The 18,691-nt window shown below is 33.2% G+C and overlaps 1 protein-coding gene across 3 annotated transcripts in view; it reads left to right on the top strand.

Annotated features, from left to right (window-relative positions):
- ELP4 (elongator acetyltransferase complex subunit 4) overlaps positions 1 to 18,691 on the top strand; it is a 247,613-nt gene that overhangs the window by 52,601 nt on the left and 176,321 nt on the right. For all 3 annotated transcript variants that reach the window (XM_054512002.2, XM_045893961.3, XM_054512003.2), the window contains exons 4-5: positions 7,945 to 8,076; positions 15,790 to 15,929. In XM_054512002.2, coding sequence (XP_054367977.1) covers positions 7,945 to 8,076; positions 15,790 to 15,929 — 272 coding nt within the window. The remainder of the gene's footprint in view (positions 1 to 7,944; positions 8,077 to 15,789; positions 15,930 to 18,691) is intronic.

Here is an 18,691-nt window from a genome sequence, read left to right as displayed (position 1 = left end):
ATAATTCTTGGCTGTCTTTTAATATTGAAGAATAAGGGACTAGAAGGCTAGTTAGAAGTACTGTGTATTTGGACACATAACTTGTGATCTGATAGGTTTACTGTAAGTTTAGCTAGTGATATCTCTCTAAAGGCCTTTTCCCTAAATTTTATCAATTTCTCTAGGGAGGGCTCCTTTAACCTCCTGATCTCCTGCCTGTTCTGCTTACGAATGGCTTCTGGCCTTGTCAGAGCCTAGCAGTGGGAGCCAACTATGTGCATGTGTTGGGGGTTTGGGGGTATCTCACTCTTCTGTATGAAAACTTTCAATAAAGTTACCCTGTCTTCAATATGATGTGTCACTCCTGCCCTCTATCGTGTTCCTACTTCCAGTTTGTCTGATTTGACCTATCCATTTGTCTTACACAGTTGGGGAGGAATAGTATCCTGGCTGTTAGTGGAAAATAGGGGATCTGAGGGATCTTTTTAAAGATTTTCACCCAATCCTTCTACTTTGACACAGGTGTGTTGCTCCTTGCTTGCTGAAATTACTGGTCTTTTCTGCAGGTATGCCAGTTGTTAGGATTTGTTAAAGCCAAGTGGTAGAAACTCGTGTTTATATTTATTATCTTATTCTTTATTATTTTCTATGTGTTTTATATATCCCATAGAAAAATAATAATTTGAGATGCAAGGCCTTATGTTATAAACATTTATCATAGCATTCTCAGACTGCAAACAACCTAAAGGTCCAACAATAAGGAAATAATAAACTGAATTTTAACTAAGTCATGTAATTTAATATTATACAGCCATTGAAGATCTTATTTTTGAAATGTGAGAATGCTCACAATATCATGTTAAAAATGTAGAATGTAGGGGTGCCTGGGTGGCGCAGTTGCTTAAGCAGCTGACTCTTGGTTTCTGCTCAGGTTGTGATCTCAGGGTCGTTAAGATCCAGCCCGGGTTCTGGCTTCACGCTCAGCTCAGAGTTTGCTTAAGTTTCTCTCTCCCTCTGCCCTTCCCCGCCAAGTGCTCTCACATTCTCTCTCTCTCAAATACATAAATCTTTTTTTTTAAATGTAGAATACAAATAATATACATTATCATATGCATAACAGGCAATATGCATTTTGTAGAATACATACATATATTTTTTAAAAGACTGGAGGGAAATACTTGAATATGTTCAGTTATTATTCCTAGGTGGTAGGTTAATAGGTAATTGTTTACTTTTTTATATGTTTCTTTATCTTATAATTTTCTTTGTTGAACATTTACCACTTTTAAAATCAATTGCTGTCCAATAAATATTGATTTTTAAAGTGATAGTTGGGTACCTTTTTTTTTATGGTGAAGAGATGGTTCTTTCTTTAAAGTTTTTATATTAATTCCAGTTAGTTAACATACAGGAGTATGTTAGTTTCAGATGTACAGTATAGTGATTCAACACTTGCATGCATCACCCAGTGCTCATCATAACAAGTGCACTTCTTAATCTCCGTCACCTATTTAACTCATCCCTCTAGGGTACAATTTTTCTAAGTTGAAAGAATATAGTGAAAAAATAGTGTTACAATTTTTTTTGTAGGTGATATAAGATAAAGGACAGTGTCGGAAGGACAGGGAGGCATACAACTTTTTTAGGTACTGAAAAATCTGGTTTTAATTTTAAACAGTTAAGTTGTGATGTTTCTTTAAAATCCTAGTTGATATAACTGTAAAGTGTGTCATTGACAGTTACACAGTAAACAGTTTAAATTGTTAGATGAATAAATACATACATTTTCCCATTTTCTAGACCTGCACTAAGTAATAAAATTTTCTGTGATGTCAGAAATGTTCTCTACCTGCACCACCAATAGGGTAGCTATTAGCCACACATGACTACTGAGCAATCTGGCAATTGAGGCACTGAATTTATCATTTTGCTTAATTTTAATTAATAAAAACTTAAATTTAAATAGCCACATGTGGATTGAGGCTATTGTATTGAGTAACATAATTGTAGACCAGTGGTTTTTGTAAATAATTCTATATCTTAATAACTTAACAAGGGCACCTGGGTGGCTTAGTTGGTTGAGTGTCCAACTCTTGATCTCAGCTCAGGTCTTGATCTCATGGTCGTGAGTTCAAGCCCCTCTTTGGGCTTCACACTGGGCATGGAGCCTACTTATAAAAAAATTAAAAATAAAAAGTTTTTTAAAAATGTTAAAAACTGATTAATAAAACTAATTCAGATGTTTTAATTGATATCTAGTATTTTTAACGCAGAAAAGACAATTGAGGAAAAACAATTACACATGTCTAAAATAAATAGATTTTGCAAGGTAGATATAAATTCATTAAATTTAAGGTTTTATAACATTTATTTTTTAAGATTTTATTTATTTATTTGACAGAGAGAGAGACACAGTGAGAGAGGAAACACAAGCAGGGGGAGTGGCAGAGGGAGAAGCAGGCTCCCCGCTGAGCAGGGAGCCCGATGCGGGGCTCAATCCCAGGACCCTGGGATCATGACCTGAGCCGAAGGCAGACGCTTAACGACTGACCCACCCAGGCGCCCCTATAACATCTTATTTAAATTTTTGTTTATTTCCTCATTTCAGAAATAAAATCAGTGCTTCTTCACCCTGACGATAAGGCTGTGGAGCAGGAGAAAAGGTTAAGAATATCAGAATCTTCAAACTTTTTTTTTTTTAACATTACAAAGATTTTATCCTTTCTCCCACAAGACAATAAAAAATACTGATGGGGGACATCTGGGTGATACAGTCAGCCAAATGTCTGACTCCTGGTTTCAGCTCAGGTCATGATCTCAGGGTTCTGAGATTGAGCCCCACCTCAGGCTCCGCTATCTGTGTGGAGTCTGCTTGGGATTCTCTCTGTCTGTCTCTCTCTGCCCCTAACCCCCGCATGCTCTGTCTCTAAAATAAATAAATAAATATATATGTGTGTGTGTGTGTGTGTGTGTATACACATATATATATATATATATATTTTGACAGAATTACATTATCTTTGCAAATGTATAAAGGCAGGAAAATAGTTGAGAATCAATCATTTAAAATAATTTATAATTTATAGATTTAATTAAGTTGTAAAATGATGCCCCTCGACCAATATATATTAAGAAGACAGTTTTTATATGTTTGAAATGTTCTAAACAGAATTTTCAATTAGTTCTCTGATGGCAGGGTTGTAGGTATATATTTCCCTACTCTATTTCTAGTTGAAATTTTCCTAAAGATTACTTTAGAATTATTGAATATTGTGTTTGGGGTTAAGATATCAGGGTACTAAATTTGTATCATAGACTCTCATACATTACCAAACAAAAAGTAATTTAAAATATTCCAAAAATTCAGTTTTACCGAACAGAACAAGAGTCAGAGTCCAACCCAATGCCATAAATTTATAAAGTCCATGTCCAAATAAAAGTCACCATTCAATGTTCTTCATCCTCACACCTAGAAACCAAAGAATTATCGTAATCTTAAAAAGATAATTAGGGCTAATGGTCTCAAACTAAAGCAAATGTTTCAGAAACAACACTGAATTGGGTATATAATCTAAAACCTAATAATATATCATTCCCTAAACAAGAATAAAATACTCACTGAATCAACTGATGCGAACACAGGAAGTTGGCATTTCATGAAATCTCATAAGAAAATAAAGAGTCCAAGTCTTCTAATGAAGATTGCATTTAATTTTGCCTAAGCTCTCCTAACATGAAGGTACAGAAAAATAGGTGAATATCAAAATACTCAGCTCTCAAACTTTAGCTAGAGGGAAAAACTCAGTCTGGAAGAAAACATAATCCAAGAACAGAAGGAAATTCCTTCATAAAAGATTTATAGAAGAGTTTAATAAGAACATGAGTTCAAAACAAAAAAAGAGAACAAGAGTTCAATAAAATATCACAAAAATGAGATTTAAGAAAACATGAGTAGATAAAAAGGATAATTGCAGAATTAAAAATACGAATTGACTTAAATAGTATTACCCAGTATTAAAAAGACTTGCAATAGTCACAGTGCAGTTAGAGAAATGAGGTTAAAACAGTAAGTGAGAATATAATTACAGTGTGGAAAATATTTAATAAAATTAAATTTAAGTAGCTAGTAGCTAGTGTATTGAACAGGACAGGTATAGAACATTTCCAACATCACTGAAATTTCTGTTAGTCAGGGCTGGTCTAGAAAACAGGAAAACATTTATTCATCTAATGTTTAAATTGTTCACTGTATGACGTTTTACAACTGTCAATGATACACATGATATTTATATCAATAAGGATATATTCTAGTTCAGTGTAGAACAGAAAAATAATTTTAAACCTCAGACACAAAAAATTTTATTAGAAATTGAGATCTTCCGCTTAAAAGGGACATTCAGTGTTACAGGGGAGAAATAATACAAAGCAATAGATATAGATATAACCCATTTAAGCTATTAAACTGCAAAGATGAAGAATTATTCACTCATTTGGGCAGAAAAAAAGCAGATCACCTACATGAGTGGAAGGCTTCAGACTTCACAGCATCATTCCCTGTCCAAAGACAGTACAACAGCAACGTCTACCAACTTCTAAGCTAATAAAAATATTATGAAATATATACAACCAATGTATTGGTTGAATAAAAAAGTATTTGAAAATATGATCCATGTATTTACTTCCTCACAGAGAGCTTCATTGACTACCTTATGTAAAGTAAACATTTCCCATTACTCTGTATTCCTTTCCTCTTTTTTTTTTTCAAGTTTATATCACTACCCTTCTAGAATATACCTCCGTAAAAGCAGAGACTTGGTTTATTTTGCTCACTGCTTCATCCCTGGTACCTTCTTGGCACTGTTAAATGAGCGCAGGTATCAATTTTTTAAAAACTCAAGAATGGCGGAACTGTGGTAAAATCACCCATGGTGAATCCATTTCAACAAAACCCTAAAACTAAATAACTCTGTGTGGTGCAGACAAGAATGCAATTCTATAAACCTTGACAATGTAAAAATAATAGGGGAAAAAACTAAACCTGGGGCTGGGAGAAAGTGCTACATGCTAATTTCCTCATTTTTTATAGGAGAGAAGGAAAGAGAAACTGATTTCATTGAAAACTGAAACCCATAAAAAGGAGCATAGTGACTCCAACATCTTAATATGCTTCATAATCACATTTCTAATTTTAGAAGAGAATGTGTCAGGAAATAATCTCTCTCAAAGTAAAGAATCATTGATCAGTTCAACAATTCTTTCAATTTTACTTCATTTTTGTTTTATAAAGTAAAATGTTAATTTTTCAAGTATTAATAGTATTTTAATATCTACTATTTTTAATCGAAGTATTTTGTCAGCATATCCATGTATATACACAAGTTTATGCTGGGAATGTTGTTTAATTATTGTAGGGAAGTTTGATTTTGTAATTTTTAAAAATTTTATACCTTTGTCATAGCTATATATTTTTAAATTATTTCTATTGCTATGTCTTGAAGCTTATTAATCTTTTTTTCCTGCAATGTCTAATCTGCTGTTCCTTCTATCCAGTGTGTTTTTAAAATCTCAGATGTTGAAGTGTTCATCTCTAGAGGTTCATTGGGTCTTCTAAAAATATGTCTTTCCTATCTCTATATGGTCAATCTTTATTGAACACATGGACTATAATTATAATTGATTTTTGTCTTAGTCTAACTATATTTGTATCATTGCTGCATCTCCTTATTATAGGTCATATTTTCCTGTTCTTTTTCATGCCTGGTATTTTTTTTTTATTGGCTCCAGATATTGTGAATTTTAACATGTGGAGTGCTGGATATTTTACATTCCTGCAAACATTCTTGAGTTCATTTCTGGGATTCAATAAAGTTACTTGGAAACCGTTTGATCACTATGAGGCTTACTTTTAAGCTTTGTCAGGTGGAATCAGAGCAGATTTTTTTCTGGGGCTGATTTTGCCTCACTACTTAATGCTCCATGAATTACAAGGTTTCTCCACTCTGGTTGATGAGACCATGGACTTTTTCTGGTTCTTTGTAAGCTGTAGAAATTGTTCACCTTGCTCCTTTTGAGTGGTTCTCTCACCAGTTTTGGGTAGTTTCCTTATGTCCATGTGCTGCTCAGTACTCAAGAGATGCCTCTACAGGAACACCTGGGTGGCTCAGTTGGTTGAGTGTCTGCCTTCGGCTCAGGTCATGTTCCCAGGGTCCTGGGATCGAGTCCCATATCGTCTCCTTGCTCAGCAGGGAGCCTGCTTCTCCCTTTGCCTGCCGCTCCCCCTGCTTGTGCTCTCTCTCTGACAAATAAATAAATAAAATCTTAAAAAAAAAAAATTGCCTCTACAGATCTCTGGAGCTCTTTCACTGAGCTCCTCTCTTCCCCTGTATTTTGCCACATGGCCTCCTTGAACTGCTAGCTTGTCTCTTCAACTCAAGAAGACTGTTGGATTCCTGTTTTCTGCATTCTGCACTGGATATTTCCTTTTTTTTTTTAATTCAAGTATAATTAACATGCAATGTTTTATTGGTTTTAGGTGTACAATATAATGATTCAATACATTGCCTACTATTGTCAACTCAAAATATATGCCTCTGAGTATTAAGTTAAGGCAGTTATTTGACTAAATTCCTATAATCAAATGTTTATTAAGTGCTTAACATGCAGCAAACACCATTCTTTGCATTTCACATTTTTTACTCATTTATTCCTTACAGAAACCCAATGAAATGAATGCTGTTATCTCTGTTTTTCAGATGATGAGTAGAGACAGAGAGGTCCCATATGTGGTCAAGGTAACCACAGACACAGCTATTAGTGTGTAAAGTCAAGATTTGGACCTAAACAATCTGGTTGTAGAATTCAAACTCATAACCACTATACTGTATTGTACCATATGCCTCACAAATATTTATTTCCATTGGAAACATAAGTTATTTTATATTTTGTAAGATACTAATGCTTTGCTGGTAATGATGGGTTCAGAGTTTAAATGATATAACTAGTTTCTGATACCAACATAAATTAAAGTGTGGTTCTGTTTGGAGGCCTTTTAGTAGATAACTAAAATATATGATGGTTAATGTATTTTCCAGCTGACATGGTTCTAAGCATAAATAAATTTGATTTTGCAAAGTAAAACTTGCAGTTTAGACTAATTTATGTCATAGCACAAGATTATGTTTACTAATCCAGCACCCCATATTATCTTTATGATTTTTGCTAATATAAAAGACAGTAATTCTCCAAGAAACTTAAGTACTTTTTCTTTGCATTCTTTCTGTAGTTCCTCTACACACACACACACACACACACACACACACACACACACATATTTTCCATGTGTTTTTTATAGCTACTCCCTGGGTCAGCTTCCAGAAAAGAAAAGATAAAATTGGACTTCAGTGTTTCTTTACTTAATGAGATTTTAAATTCTATTTCCGTTGTTAAAAGAAGAGACATAGGCTTGCAGGTACAAAACTAACATTTGATAAGGGCAAAATAAATGTCTTGTTGTTACTTCACTGATTATTTAGGTGAATGAGTTTTTTGAATTCTAGTATCACAAACCAGTAAACAGATTGCACACATGCCTTATTTTTACCTTGCAGCAGACATAACAGTAATTACATTTAATACATAAATGCTAATTCCAGACTTTGCTAAAGTGTGTGTATATTTATATAGAGAGAGATCATAACTCTTGTTGCAATAACATTTGGTTTTTGATAGTATAAAAATTTGAATATTTTCTTTAAATTATAGTTCATTGCTAAAAAAACTTCACACTATTATATATACCATTTTCCTCTGTTTTAGAAATAGCCATATTGTCATGACTGAATGCTTCGATCAGTTTTGAGGAATCAAGGTCTTGGAAAGTTCTAATATTGCTAATGTAATGATTTAAGAAAATTGTCGCATTTTTTAATCACAGATGTTCAATAATGTGTCATTCTGTTTTCTTAGGAACTTCCTGCACCATTACTTGATGATAATTATAAAAAAGACTTTGATAAAGATGTATGTAATCCTCAAACACCAGACTCTAACATTAAGATGAAAATAGCTTGGCGTTACCAGTTACTACCCAAGATAGAGGCAAGTCTACATATAAATTATTTCTAAAATTTGCAAATGTATTTGTTTTCATTTTATAGAATCTTTTATGGTATACCTGTTACTTTTAAAATGCACTACAATATGTATTTTCTTATTGAAATAACTTGATATTTTATTTGTATTTTATCAAGATGACATTTTTTTTTTTTTAAGATTTTATTTATTTATTTGAGAGAGAGAGACACAGCGAGAGAGGGAACACAAGCAGGGGGAGTGGGAGAGGGAGAGGCAGGCTCCCCGCAGAGCAGGGAGCCGATGTGGGACTCGATCCCAGGACCCTGGGATCATGACCTGAGCCGAAAGCAGTCGCTCAACCGACTGAGCCACCCAGGCGCCCAAGATGACATTTCTTAAAAAATAAAATTATGGCAAATTTTTTAATTACCAAAATAGATTTCACTTCTTCCATAATTTCCATATAGAATCTTTTATTCTAAGGTTGCAAGCCAGAAAAAGTGAACTCATTAAGCTATTTCTATCCAGCTTGGTTACCTATAAATAATCAGCCTAAGTGGTAGTTCTTTGGAATTACTGTTTTTATTCCTATACATTTGCTATCATTATATTTTCAAACTCAGCTATCTGATAACCTCATCTGTCCAGGATATACTAAGAGACAAGAAGTGAAGGGAAAATTTCTGAGAAAACAAATGTCAGTAAATCTGCCCACTAAAGCTTATGAACTTTGCTCCTGGAGAAGGCTCTGTTCATTTATTAGCTCCTTTATTTGATTGTTTACTTATTCATTTTTCAGAACACTTTAATGACTACCAGACATCATATTGGTAGAAAAGAGAGAAATTCTAATCTGAATAAGACACAATACCCATAGCCTACCCTTCCGTCTTCTACAGTGACATCACTGTTACCTTCCCCAAGGACAGATATGTTTGTAACACTCCTTAACTGTAAATGCCTAATTTGGTATATTGTTTCCACTGCCTCCTCCTAAATGCATGGCCGACTGACAATCATAGAACCCTTCTGCCAAGCCTAGACAACGCCTTAGAATTCTCTGCAATATTCTGGGAGGTTACTACCAGCTAATATGTGAGAGTTAGTATGTGAGATGAAACCTATTTGTAATTATAAGCCTGCAGTATGAAATACAAACTTCTTGAGATTGTATATAAGATCTATACAACCTAATCCAAGTCTACTTTTTAATCTCCTCCTGTGTGAGTATGAAATACTATATCCACCCATCCTATGAGAGTTGCTCCTTGTAAATTGCTTATATTTCTGCTGGTAATGCTTTTCACTTTCTTATTCACCAGTTCAGCCTTCTCCAAGTGCAAATATTACTACTCTGACAGCTTTTCATACATAATTATCTAGTTTCTTATTTTTGTGTCCCTAGCACTTCATGTATTTTAAAGTACTTCTAACATTATTTTATAGGTAATTGTTGCTATAACTCTTTTCTTCATCAGACAGAATTCTCTGAGGGCAGAGAGCCTGTTTTATTTTCTCTCATATCTCCAACGTCTATATAAATGCCCAATAATAAATATTTGGTGTGTGATAAATGTATTTATACACTTATACAATCTGCAAATACTGAGTGTCACCTGTTTATTAAGTATAAACTGTGGTATAATAGGTACATATTAAGCAGTGATAAATTGTTCTAATTTAGATGGGAAAGCTATTTGAATAATAAGATTTTTAAGCATGATTTAAATGACTGTGAACAAACTACAGACTGAAGCAAGGATATTTGCTACTGATAGAATAAGGAATAAAATTTCCTTATATACAAAGAACTTATAAAATGAATAAGGAATGGTCTACCAATCCAATTTTTAAAATGGGTGGAAATATGTAAAGGAAATTTAGATGGCCCTTAAACATACAAACACACATGCCCAATTTCAGTTACAATAAGAGAAATGCAAATTAAAACTACACTGACAGGGGCGCCTGGGTGGTTCAATCGGTTAAGCGTCTGTCTTCAGCTCAGATCATGGTCTCAGGGTCCTGGGATCGAGCCCCACATTGGGCTCCCTGCTGAGCAGGGAGCTTCTCCCTCTTCCACTCCCCCTGCTTGTGTCTCCCTCTCTCTCTGTCAAATAAATAAATAAAATATTTTTTTTTTTAAATGCACTGACCTGCCAGTTTTCTCTTACAGGTTGTCAATAACCTAAAATGTCTGGTGAGACACTAAATTAGCAAGGGTGTGGGGAAACTAGTACTTTCATACTTTGCTGGTGGAAATGTAAATACGTACAATTTCTGCAGAGGGTGTTTTGGTAGTATCCTTCAGAATTACAATAAACACATACCCTTTGATCCTTTTGGGGATTTACGTCATGAATATATTTAATCATATGTAAAATGAATATATGATCTATTTATATAGCATATTTTTAAGAACAAAAGATTAGAAATAAAGTGAATGTCCATCAGGAAGCACTTGGTTAAGTAAATTACAGTATATGTGTACAGTAGAATATCATTACATGTGTATTAAAAAATAGAGGGAAGCTCTGTGTAGTCAGTTGTTGCAGGCATAGCCTAGCTTGGATGTGATTGAGAACTGGGTATGAGGCCAGAATAAATGGAGTTATTCTGCTTAGGAAAATGTGAGTAGAGTGATAGAGATTAAAGCAGACAAGGAATGTCGGACTAGTACTTGAGAACCCTAATGGCAAAGAACTTCATTCATGTCTTTGAGCTGGCAGTTTCATTTAAATTCCTGACTTAATGGTGATTCTTTGGTAAAGAGAGACTATATTCTAATTTTTCTACTGGTATGTTCTGAAAGAGTCAATAATGAACAGAAGTTCTAAGTTAAATTTAGCTTTCTCGTAGAGACAATATGCCAGTCTAGTTGTAGGTTATATAAATCACTTGCATCTTGCATTTACTTTATTTTCACTCTAATCTCAGCTATGTTTTAGTTTTCTCACTGGTCACTAACATTCTTCAGGTGAAATTGTCAATGAAGATTCAAATAACAAACTTTAAGCCTTTTATTTTTTACTGCTTGTTACAAAATCTATTTAAAGTTGGGGCAAACTTTGTTTCTTATATTTATCTTATATATATATATCTTTGTTTCTTATATTGTTTCTTTATATATTATAATTCCGAGTGCTATTCCTGGCCCCTTTACATATAAGTGAATAGTCCTTATTCCACTCTTCTTTCTAGAGTGTGGTGTGCCTGCAGTTGTTTTGATTTTCTCTATGGAAGTAAGTTTCTCAGTGGCCACATATTAACACATAAACCCCATACTCTTCTTACAATGATCTTTCCCAGATGACTTACTCTCCCATTTTCTTGAGTTCTCCGCTAAAATATCACTTAATCGGGAATGTATTCTTTTCTCACTCTCTACAAAAAAATAAAACCACTCTGTCCCTCTCATCTCCTTTCACTGTCTTATTTTTCTTCAGGGCACTTATCGTCACCTACCAGATATCATCTATCTCCTCCTACTAGGCTGCAAGCTCAATGAAAGAAAGGGATTTTGAATATCTTGTTTTACTGGCATATAGTGGCTGCTCAATAGTTATTTGTTGAATATATGAGTGAATGAATTATATAGTATGTGAATTAAATGCAAAACTGAGTTAAGTTGCATTAATTAATACAAATAAAATAATAGCTTATTTTGAATTTACCGTCAGTGGTCAAATTTAAGTTTATTAGTATTTATAAGTGAGCTCTGTCAAGTTTACAAAATAGAATCTTCTGACTTCTTTGCTTTTCTTTGAAATGTCACCAGCATGTATATTTGCGTGTCACAGAAATTTATATATGAGGATTTGTCAAGACTGATAGACTTCAGCTATCATCTACTTTATAAATCCAGATTTTACTTTGCCATTATTAGTTTAAAAACAACAAAACCCTGGGTTTTCTGTGTTCTACCTGGGACAAAATATGGTTAAAACTGTTATGAGTAAAGATTAAACAAGTAGTCCAAAACTAGCTATGTCATTTATCAGAAATACCTTTTACTATAAGTTGCCACCAGTTCCCAAGAGTGTAGTCACATTCCCACTTAGGGAATGCAAACAAGGATAGGAATACGCACACCTAAGTCAGTAAGAGTAGTTCAGTAAAGTACAATGCAGTGCTGCTTCTAGTTAGAGAGGTGTGTTGTTTTACAAAGGCCCCCTTCCCTTGGCCTGTGATTTTGATTTTCTCTCTTAGGTGGGTCTGCTCTTTTTTTCCCTATCCAATCATCAAATCCTATTCCCTTTTCACCCCAACAATTGGTAGCTTACAACATATTCTGAGACCTGATTTCTTCAATATTGTGTATAGTTCTATTACCAAAGCCTACAATGGCTCCAGCACTTCATGGTAGTGTATTAGAACTTTATTATATTAAATCCTCATTACACTTTGGCTTTCTGTCTTAGTGGTTCAGCCACAGTAGTCCTTCTGATTGATGTGTGCATATTGCAGGTGACAACAAATACCATTTTTCGAATGAGGTAGTGTAATTACAAAGGATAGTGATAGATCTTCTGATTCTCTAGTGAATCATGATACAATAATAATTAATACCATTTATGTAGTGCTTTACAATTACAGAGTATTCATTGCCAGTATTGCATTAGATTTTCACAACAGCCTAACAAAGTAGTTATTATTGGTGGTTAAACTGAGGCTCAAAGTGGTTAGTTAACCATTTGGGTTTTTGCTTCTGTTATGCCGTACTGAGAAACAAGAAATGATAACAATAATAAGAAAATGTCTTATTTAGACTGTTTATTTGTGGTGCAGCTTTTGTCTGAAAGTTTTGTTTCTTTCTAACATACTGAAGGTAGAGATGGTATTGTTTTATTGTTCTGTGCTCTTTCTGGCCTCCAATCAGAATTAATTTTTCCTTATCATAGTAAATTTTAACTGAACCATTCCATTATTCTCTGTTCCACAGTTGACAAAGGTAAAGGTTAGTCTGTGACTGTGAAACAGAAGTTTTTTAATGTAAAACTAAAGCAACATGTTCTTATCAAACTGAGTAAAACCGACTAGTTATTGATGATATTTTGATTTTTTTAATGTGTCTTTTGTGGAATTGACAGTTTTTTCATAGAGTATTATCAGACTTAAAGCATTTAGTTATCTTTTTTCAGAGGAAATATTTGAAGTCTTTGTTTTATAATTCTAAGCCTCAAAAGATTTCACAGGATTTTTAAAAATCTGATTATATTTTAATGCTTTGTGTTTGGGGTAGAAAAAAAACCTTACAAAATTGTTTTTCCTGTAAGGGTATATTTATTTTTCCATTTTCATTTTTATTGAAGGATTAAGCTTTTCAACATTAATAAAATTTGTATTGTCTACCTGGTGAAGATTTTAGTTGCCATATTTAATCTTAATTTCTAAAAAAAATTAATAACTTAATTGTAATAAGAAAAGCTTCCAAATTTATTCTTACATTTTAATGAATTATTTGTGTTCTATATGTAAACTGTCACAGCATGAAATCAATTTTCTGCCTTGATTCATCCCAAATCTGAGATTTCTATCACATTAATATTATAATTAGAAACATTAATAGAGACGGCAACTTAAAAAGCATACTTTGCTTCTTGGCAATTTAGCATATTTCTCTGAGTGCTCAAGACTTCAAGAACCTTCAGTGCACTAATAAATTTATTAACTCAAACTTAAAAGAAGCGAAAAGTCTCTCTTTCTTTCTCTCTCCCCATGGCCAGTCTGCTAAAATAGATTATTCATGCTTATTTGATTCAGGTAGGCTTTTGCAAGCTTCCCTACTAGGCCTGGGAATGTGGTACATTGAGGCCTTTTCAGAGGCTTCTGACATAGACCAAGCTTTTATTGCATGGTGTTTTATTATTACCAAATCCTAGTCTCCACCCAGTTTGTAGGCACTCTGCTTATTCTTTTGAATCAGGAAAGGTTATCACCTACCTTAATCCATGGAGCAGTGTGGATTAAGGACACCAGTGTGCCCCAGGATTCTCAAAGAGGATCCTGGAAACTTCTTGTTTCTTCTTTTTTGCTTGTCTTTACTAAATTCTATTGGGCCTTAGGAGGATTTGCATCTGAAATGGGCAACCTGGTGTTTTTCTCAATGAAGACATCAGATCAAAGTTCAGTTAGTCAAGGCCTTTCTAAAACATTAAGGGGACTTGGACTTACACAATAAAAAGATGAGCTCTAGCAGAGATTGCAGTAAAAACATTCTGAACTATAATCCGGATAAAGAATAGATTATAGGCCAAAGAACAGACCTTGTTTAAATTGCTTTATACTAATAACTTTACATTTAAAAAACTTTACCCTATTTTTAAGAAACGTACTTTAATGTCTCATAATTTATTTGTTAATACTGCCATGGTAAATAGATAAATCATCCTTTAGGAACCATACTTGTATGTATATTGTATTGAATACATTAGGTTGAGCTGATTGATAGGTCTCTTTCGTTAATGAAAATAAACTGTATCTTATGGAGGGGTGAACAGTCATTTTACTTAGAAAATAAATGCCAAACCCACAGACTCTGAATTTGAGAATAATGTTTCTATTAGACTTAAATTTTTTTATTCAATGTTACTGTATAATTTTATGTTGATAGGCATCCAGTTTAAGAATATTAATCCTTTAAGTCTTAAAATGCAAATATCTAGTGCCAAGGAAATCTCGGTTTATCTAAATTACAAAGTTGTCAGTTACTTAGTAAAATAAAGAACTCACTCCATAAAGTTCTTCAGTTTCTGCAGATTATCTGCAGATTATCTGTTTTGTTGAATGTTCTGAAATTTGTTGTGTAGTATTCAGGACAGTGAAAATTATGTAAATTTAGATTAGAAAGTATTAGAAACTATTACCAGGTGGAATCTGTCAGTAGTTCAACTTTGGACAGAGGTGTATATATATTTCTAGTATGTTGAATCAGCACAGAGTCTATTCAAAGCAATATAATGAGAATGTTCTATTACTAGGCCTTTACTATCCTGTGTAAGTAAATTCAGCATCAGTAGTTTAACTAGAGTTTCTTATGAGAAAGATAATTTGTTGGAGAAATTGGTAATAGCACAAAAGAGGAAGTATCAATGAACTAATGATTATGTCAGGTTTCTGATTTATCTAATGTAGTTTGTATACATTCTCCCTCTTTAGCACATGCCTTGTTCCCAACAGGAGTACCCCAATACATTTTATACTATAAGTTTAATTTTAAATTTGTAAGAAATTTTGTATATATACACACTGTCTTGTGAGAATTTAATTTTTAAATGATGCTCAGTTTAATATATTTAAATAGCTAGTTTCTTTTGGGCCCCTCACCAATGATTTCATTGGCTTAAGTTTTCATTAGTTCTTAGCAATTCCATATTTAATTTGTCATTTAAACCTGGAACCTTTAAAAAATACTTAAGACACAAATATTAAATTTTTTTAACTTAGGAAGGTATACAGTAAAAAAAGCAAAGAGGTGTTTGAATTCTTATCAAATTTAGGGAACCACTAGCAGCCAAGAAACATGAGAGAGGAAAAGGTTGATTTCTAAGTTATCATTTAAAATAATAAAAGTTGTTGTATGCTTCTTTGAAATTTAATAAGTCCATGTATATAAGCTCTTCCTGTCAGCATTAAAATGCACAAATATATCAGTATTTTGCTGAATGTAGTTCAAATACACTGTAGTTTTAAAAAAAACAGTAATTTTTTAACAACCAATATGGCTTTTCTTAACAGTCTGGACCAGTATCTTCTTCAAGATTTGGTCACTATTATGATGCATCAAAAAGGATGCCACAAGAACTAATTGAGGCTTCAAAATGGCATGGATTTTTTTTTCCAGAAAAATTATCTTCAACTCTTAATATAGAACCATGGTAAGTTAATGAATTAATTCTGATTTCACAGGTTAACAGAATGCATTTCACAGGTTAACAGAATGCATTTTTACCGCATTCTTTGAAAGAATGCATAACCAAAGGTACATATCCTAATAATCAATGTTTTCTATATAATATGTAACCTTAATTGTGCATATGTTTCATATTATTTCTTTATATGTGGTTTTCTTTTTCCAGTCCTATAACTGTTGGATGTGCTGTTATTCTTAATTTGCAGTTTGAAAAGTCTGGATACCAAAAATATAATCCCTGCTGTTTTTATTTTCAAGAAAATGTGGAATAGTTTTTAAATCAGGGTCTTTTAGCCCTAAATGCAGATAGATATCTAAATACTACTTACTGATAATAATAGCAGTAAAAATGGTATAAAGTACTGCTGTTTTTCAATAAGTGTTATTTCAGAAATAAACAGAAAGTGTATGTTTTCCAATATTTTATTTATTAAGGCTTTCTATTTCTAGTTATTCTGTAAATACAGCAATCTGTATTTTTTTAGGTTGCCTTAAAAGAATTTAGGGGTTTTTTTTGAGTTTACAATGAAAAGTTTTAAATATTAAACCAACACATGCTTATAGTGCTACTAACTTCATTAAGGTAAAACTCTGTAAATTACAGTACTTGACATTGAATAATTTATAAAGTGTTCAGAATATGTAATTTCAATTCTTACTGCAGTTGAATCAAGGAAAGTAATCCATGAAATAGGTTGTTGCCTCTCTTTTCTTTCATGTTTGTAAAACCATTATTTTCAGTGAGATGAGTTATTACGTGGAGATTTAATATAGGAAGTTGTGAACTGAAATGACTTACAAATCTAGAGTCTCTTTCCAGGAATATTACTTGAGAATTTAGTGAAGACTATCCTATTTATTGTTATTAAATCTCTTTCAAAAAATAAAAAATCTTCACTTCATTATGGTTTCTCCATTCTGTGGCTTGAGACTTACCAAAAGTGGTGCTTTGATGTCTTAGTGTTAATAGCAACCATTAATGAATGCCTTCTGTGTGTGTCGGTCACTCCACTATGTATTACATTTGTTACCTAGTGCAATCCTTGTATGAACCTTAACAAAGTATGTATTCCCATTTTCCAGGAGAAGATACTGAAATTCACAGAAGTTATTTATTTGAGGCTCAACTATTAAGTGATAGAACCAGGATTAACCTAAACCAGATCCCTTTCTTTTTGCTTTACTGCTTCAAGACACATTGCTGTCCTTTGCCTTTACCTTCCTATGTTATGAAGGAAAGAGCACTGATAAAGAAATAAAGAAATCTGAGTTCTGACTGAGTCCATCCGACTGTTAACCTTGGGAAATTCCCTTAAATTCAGTGAAAATAAATATCCTTCAGTGAAAAATTGGGCTAGGGGGATACCATTTGTCCTACCTACATCACTAATATTTTGTGAAGTTTGAATGATTATATTGATTATACTATAATCAATATATCAATAGTATTAATTTTTGCCATTCACTAAACCAGACATACATATACTTTTATGGCTTGGGAAATGACTTCTCCTTGATTTCTCAAGTAGTAAATGGTGGAACCCAAATTCAAAGTCAGTTCTTTCTGACTCAAAATTCTGTGTTCGCTATAATGCTATATTGCCTCCATTCATGGAGTACTTAAGGAAATAAAAAAAATGTAAAATGTCCATTAAGTATAATGTAAGTAAACAAAAAATGTGGTGTTACTTTTGTAATTAATAAAATATTTTAAGAATAAAACATATTTAGGGGCACCCGGGTGGCTCAGTTGGTTAAGCATCTGCCTTTGGCTCAGGTTGTGGTCCCGGGGTCTTGGGATCGAGCCCCACATTGGGCTCCTTGCTCAGTGGGGAGCCTGCTTCTCCCTATCCCTTTGCCTGCCACTCTGCCTACTTGTGCTCTCTCTCTCTGCCAAATAAATAAACAAAATCTTTAAAAAAAAATAATGTTTAAAAAAAACGAATAAAACTTTTTTAAGCCCCAAAGTACAAGGGTTTTGTTCGTTCATTCAGCAACTAAAAGAAGGAGGGAATTAACATTTGTTAAGAATACCTGTTCCATGTCAGGCACCGTTCCAGGCATTTGACCATAGGATATTTCATCTAATCCTCCCACAACCCTGAAAAGTAAGTAATATTATCCCCATTTTTTAGGAGCTTGATGTCAGAGATGTTAAGTAGCTTTCCCATTCTTTCAGGTTGTTAGTGACTAAGTCTCTGACCCAAGCCCAAGTCTTCAGAACCTCTGCTTTTTATTCTGGGCCAGGCTGCCTCCATTTGCTATTGTAGTAAATGGACAGCATGTGAAGCCAGGTGCCAGGAAAAACTACACCTTGAGCAGCCGTGAGAATATAGTCCTTTAAAATATGTTTGTTTTTTTTTTTTGGAGTGTTTTTTGAGAACTAGCGGTTTTGCACAGAATAGGAAAATTTATAGATTTTAATTATCAAGGCAATATTTCATTTCATAGCAGTTAACTGATAATTCATTTATTTCATATAAAACTTAAATGCTTAATTAAATGTAATTAAACTTTAAACATATAATTAAATTAATTTTGAAAATGAGTACTTACCATGTGAGATTTAATTTATGAAAAGCATGTGCTCATTTCACTAAAATGAACTTTACTGGTTCATTTATAAAACAATAAAGCTAAGCTTTACAGTTGTCTATACTTTTCCTGTAATTAAGACTGGAGGATATAGCTGTGTCCCACTATCATATGTGAGGATATAATATATAA

Source organism: Mirounga angustirostris, unplaced genomic scaffold (genome assembly GCF_029215605.1).
Source record: "Mirounga angustirostris isolate CCGP_5_RB_7025 unplaced genomic scaffold, mMirAng1.0.hap1 SCAF_13, whole genome shotgun sequence".
NCBI lineage: Eukaryota > Metazoa > Chordata > Mammalia > Carnivora > Phocidae > Mirounga > Mirounga angustirostris.
This window is presented reverse-complemented; position numbering and strand designations above follow the sequence as displayed.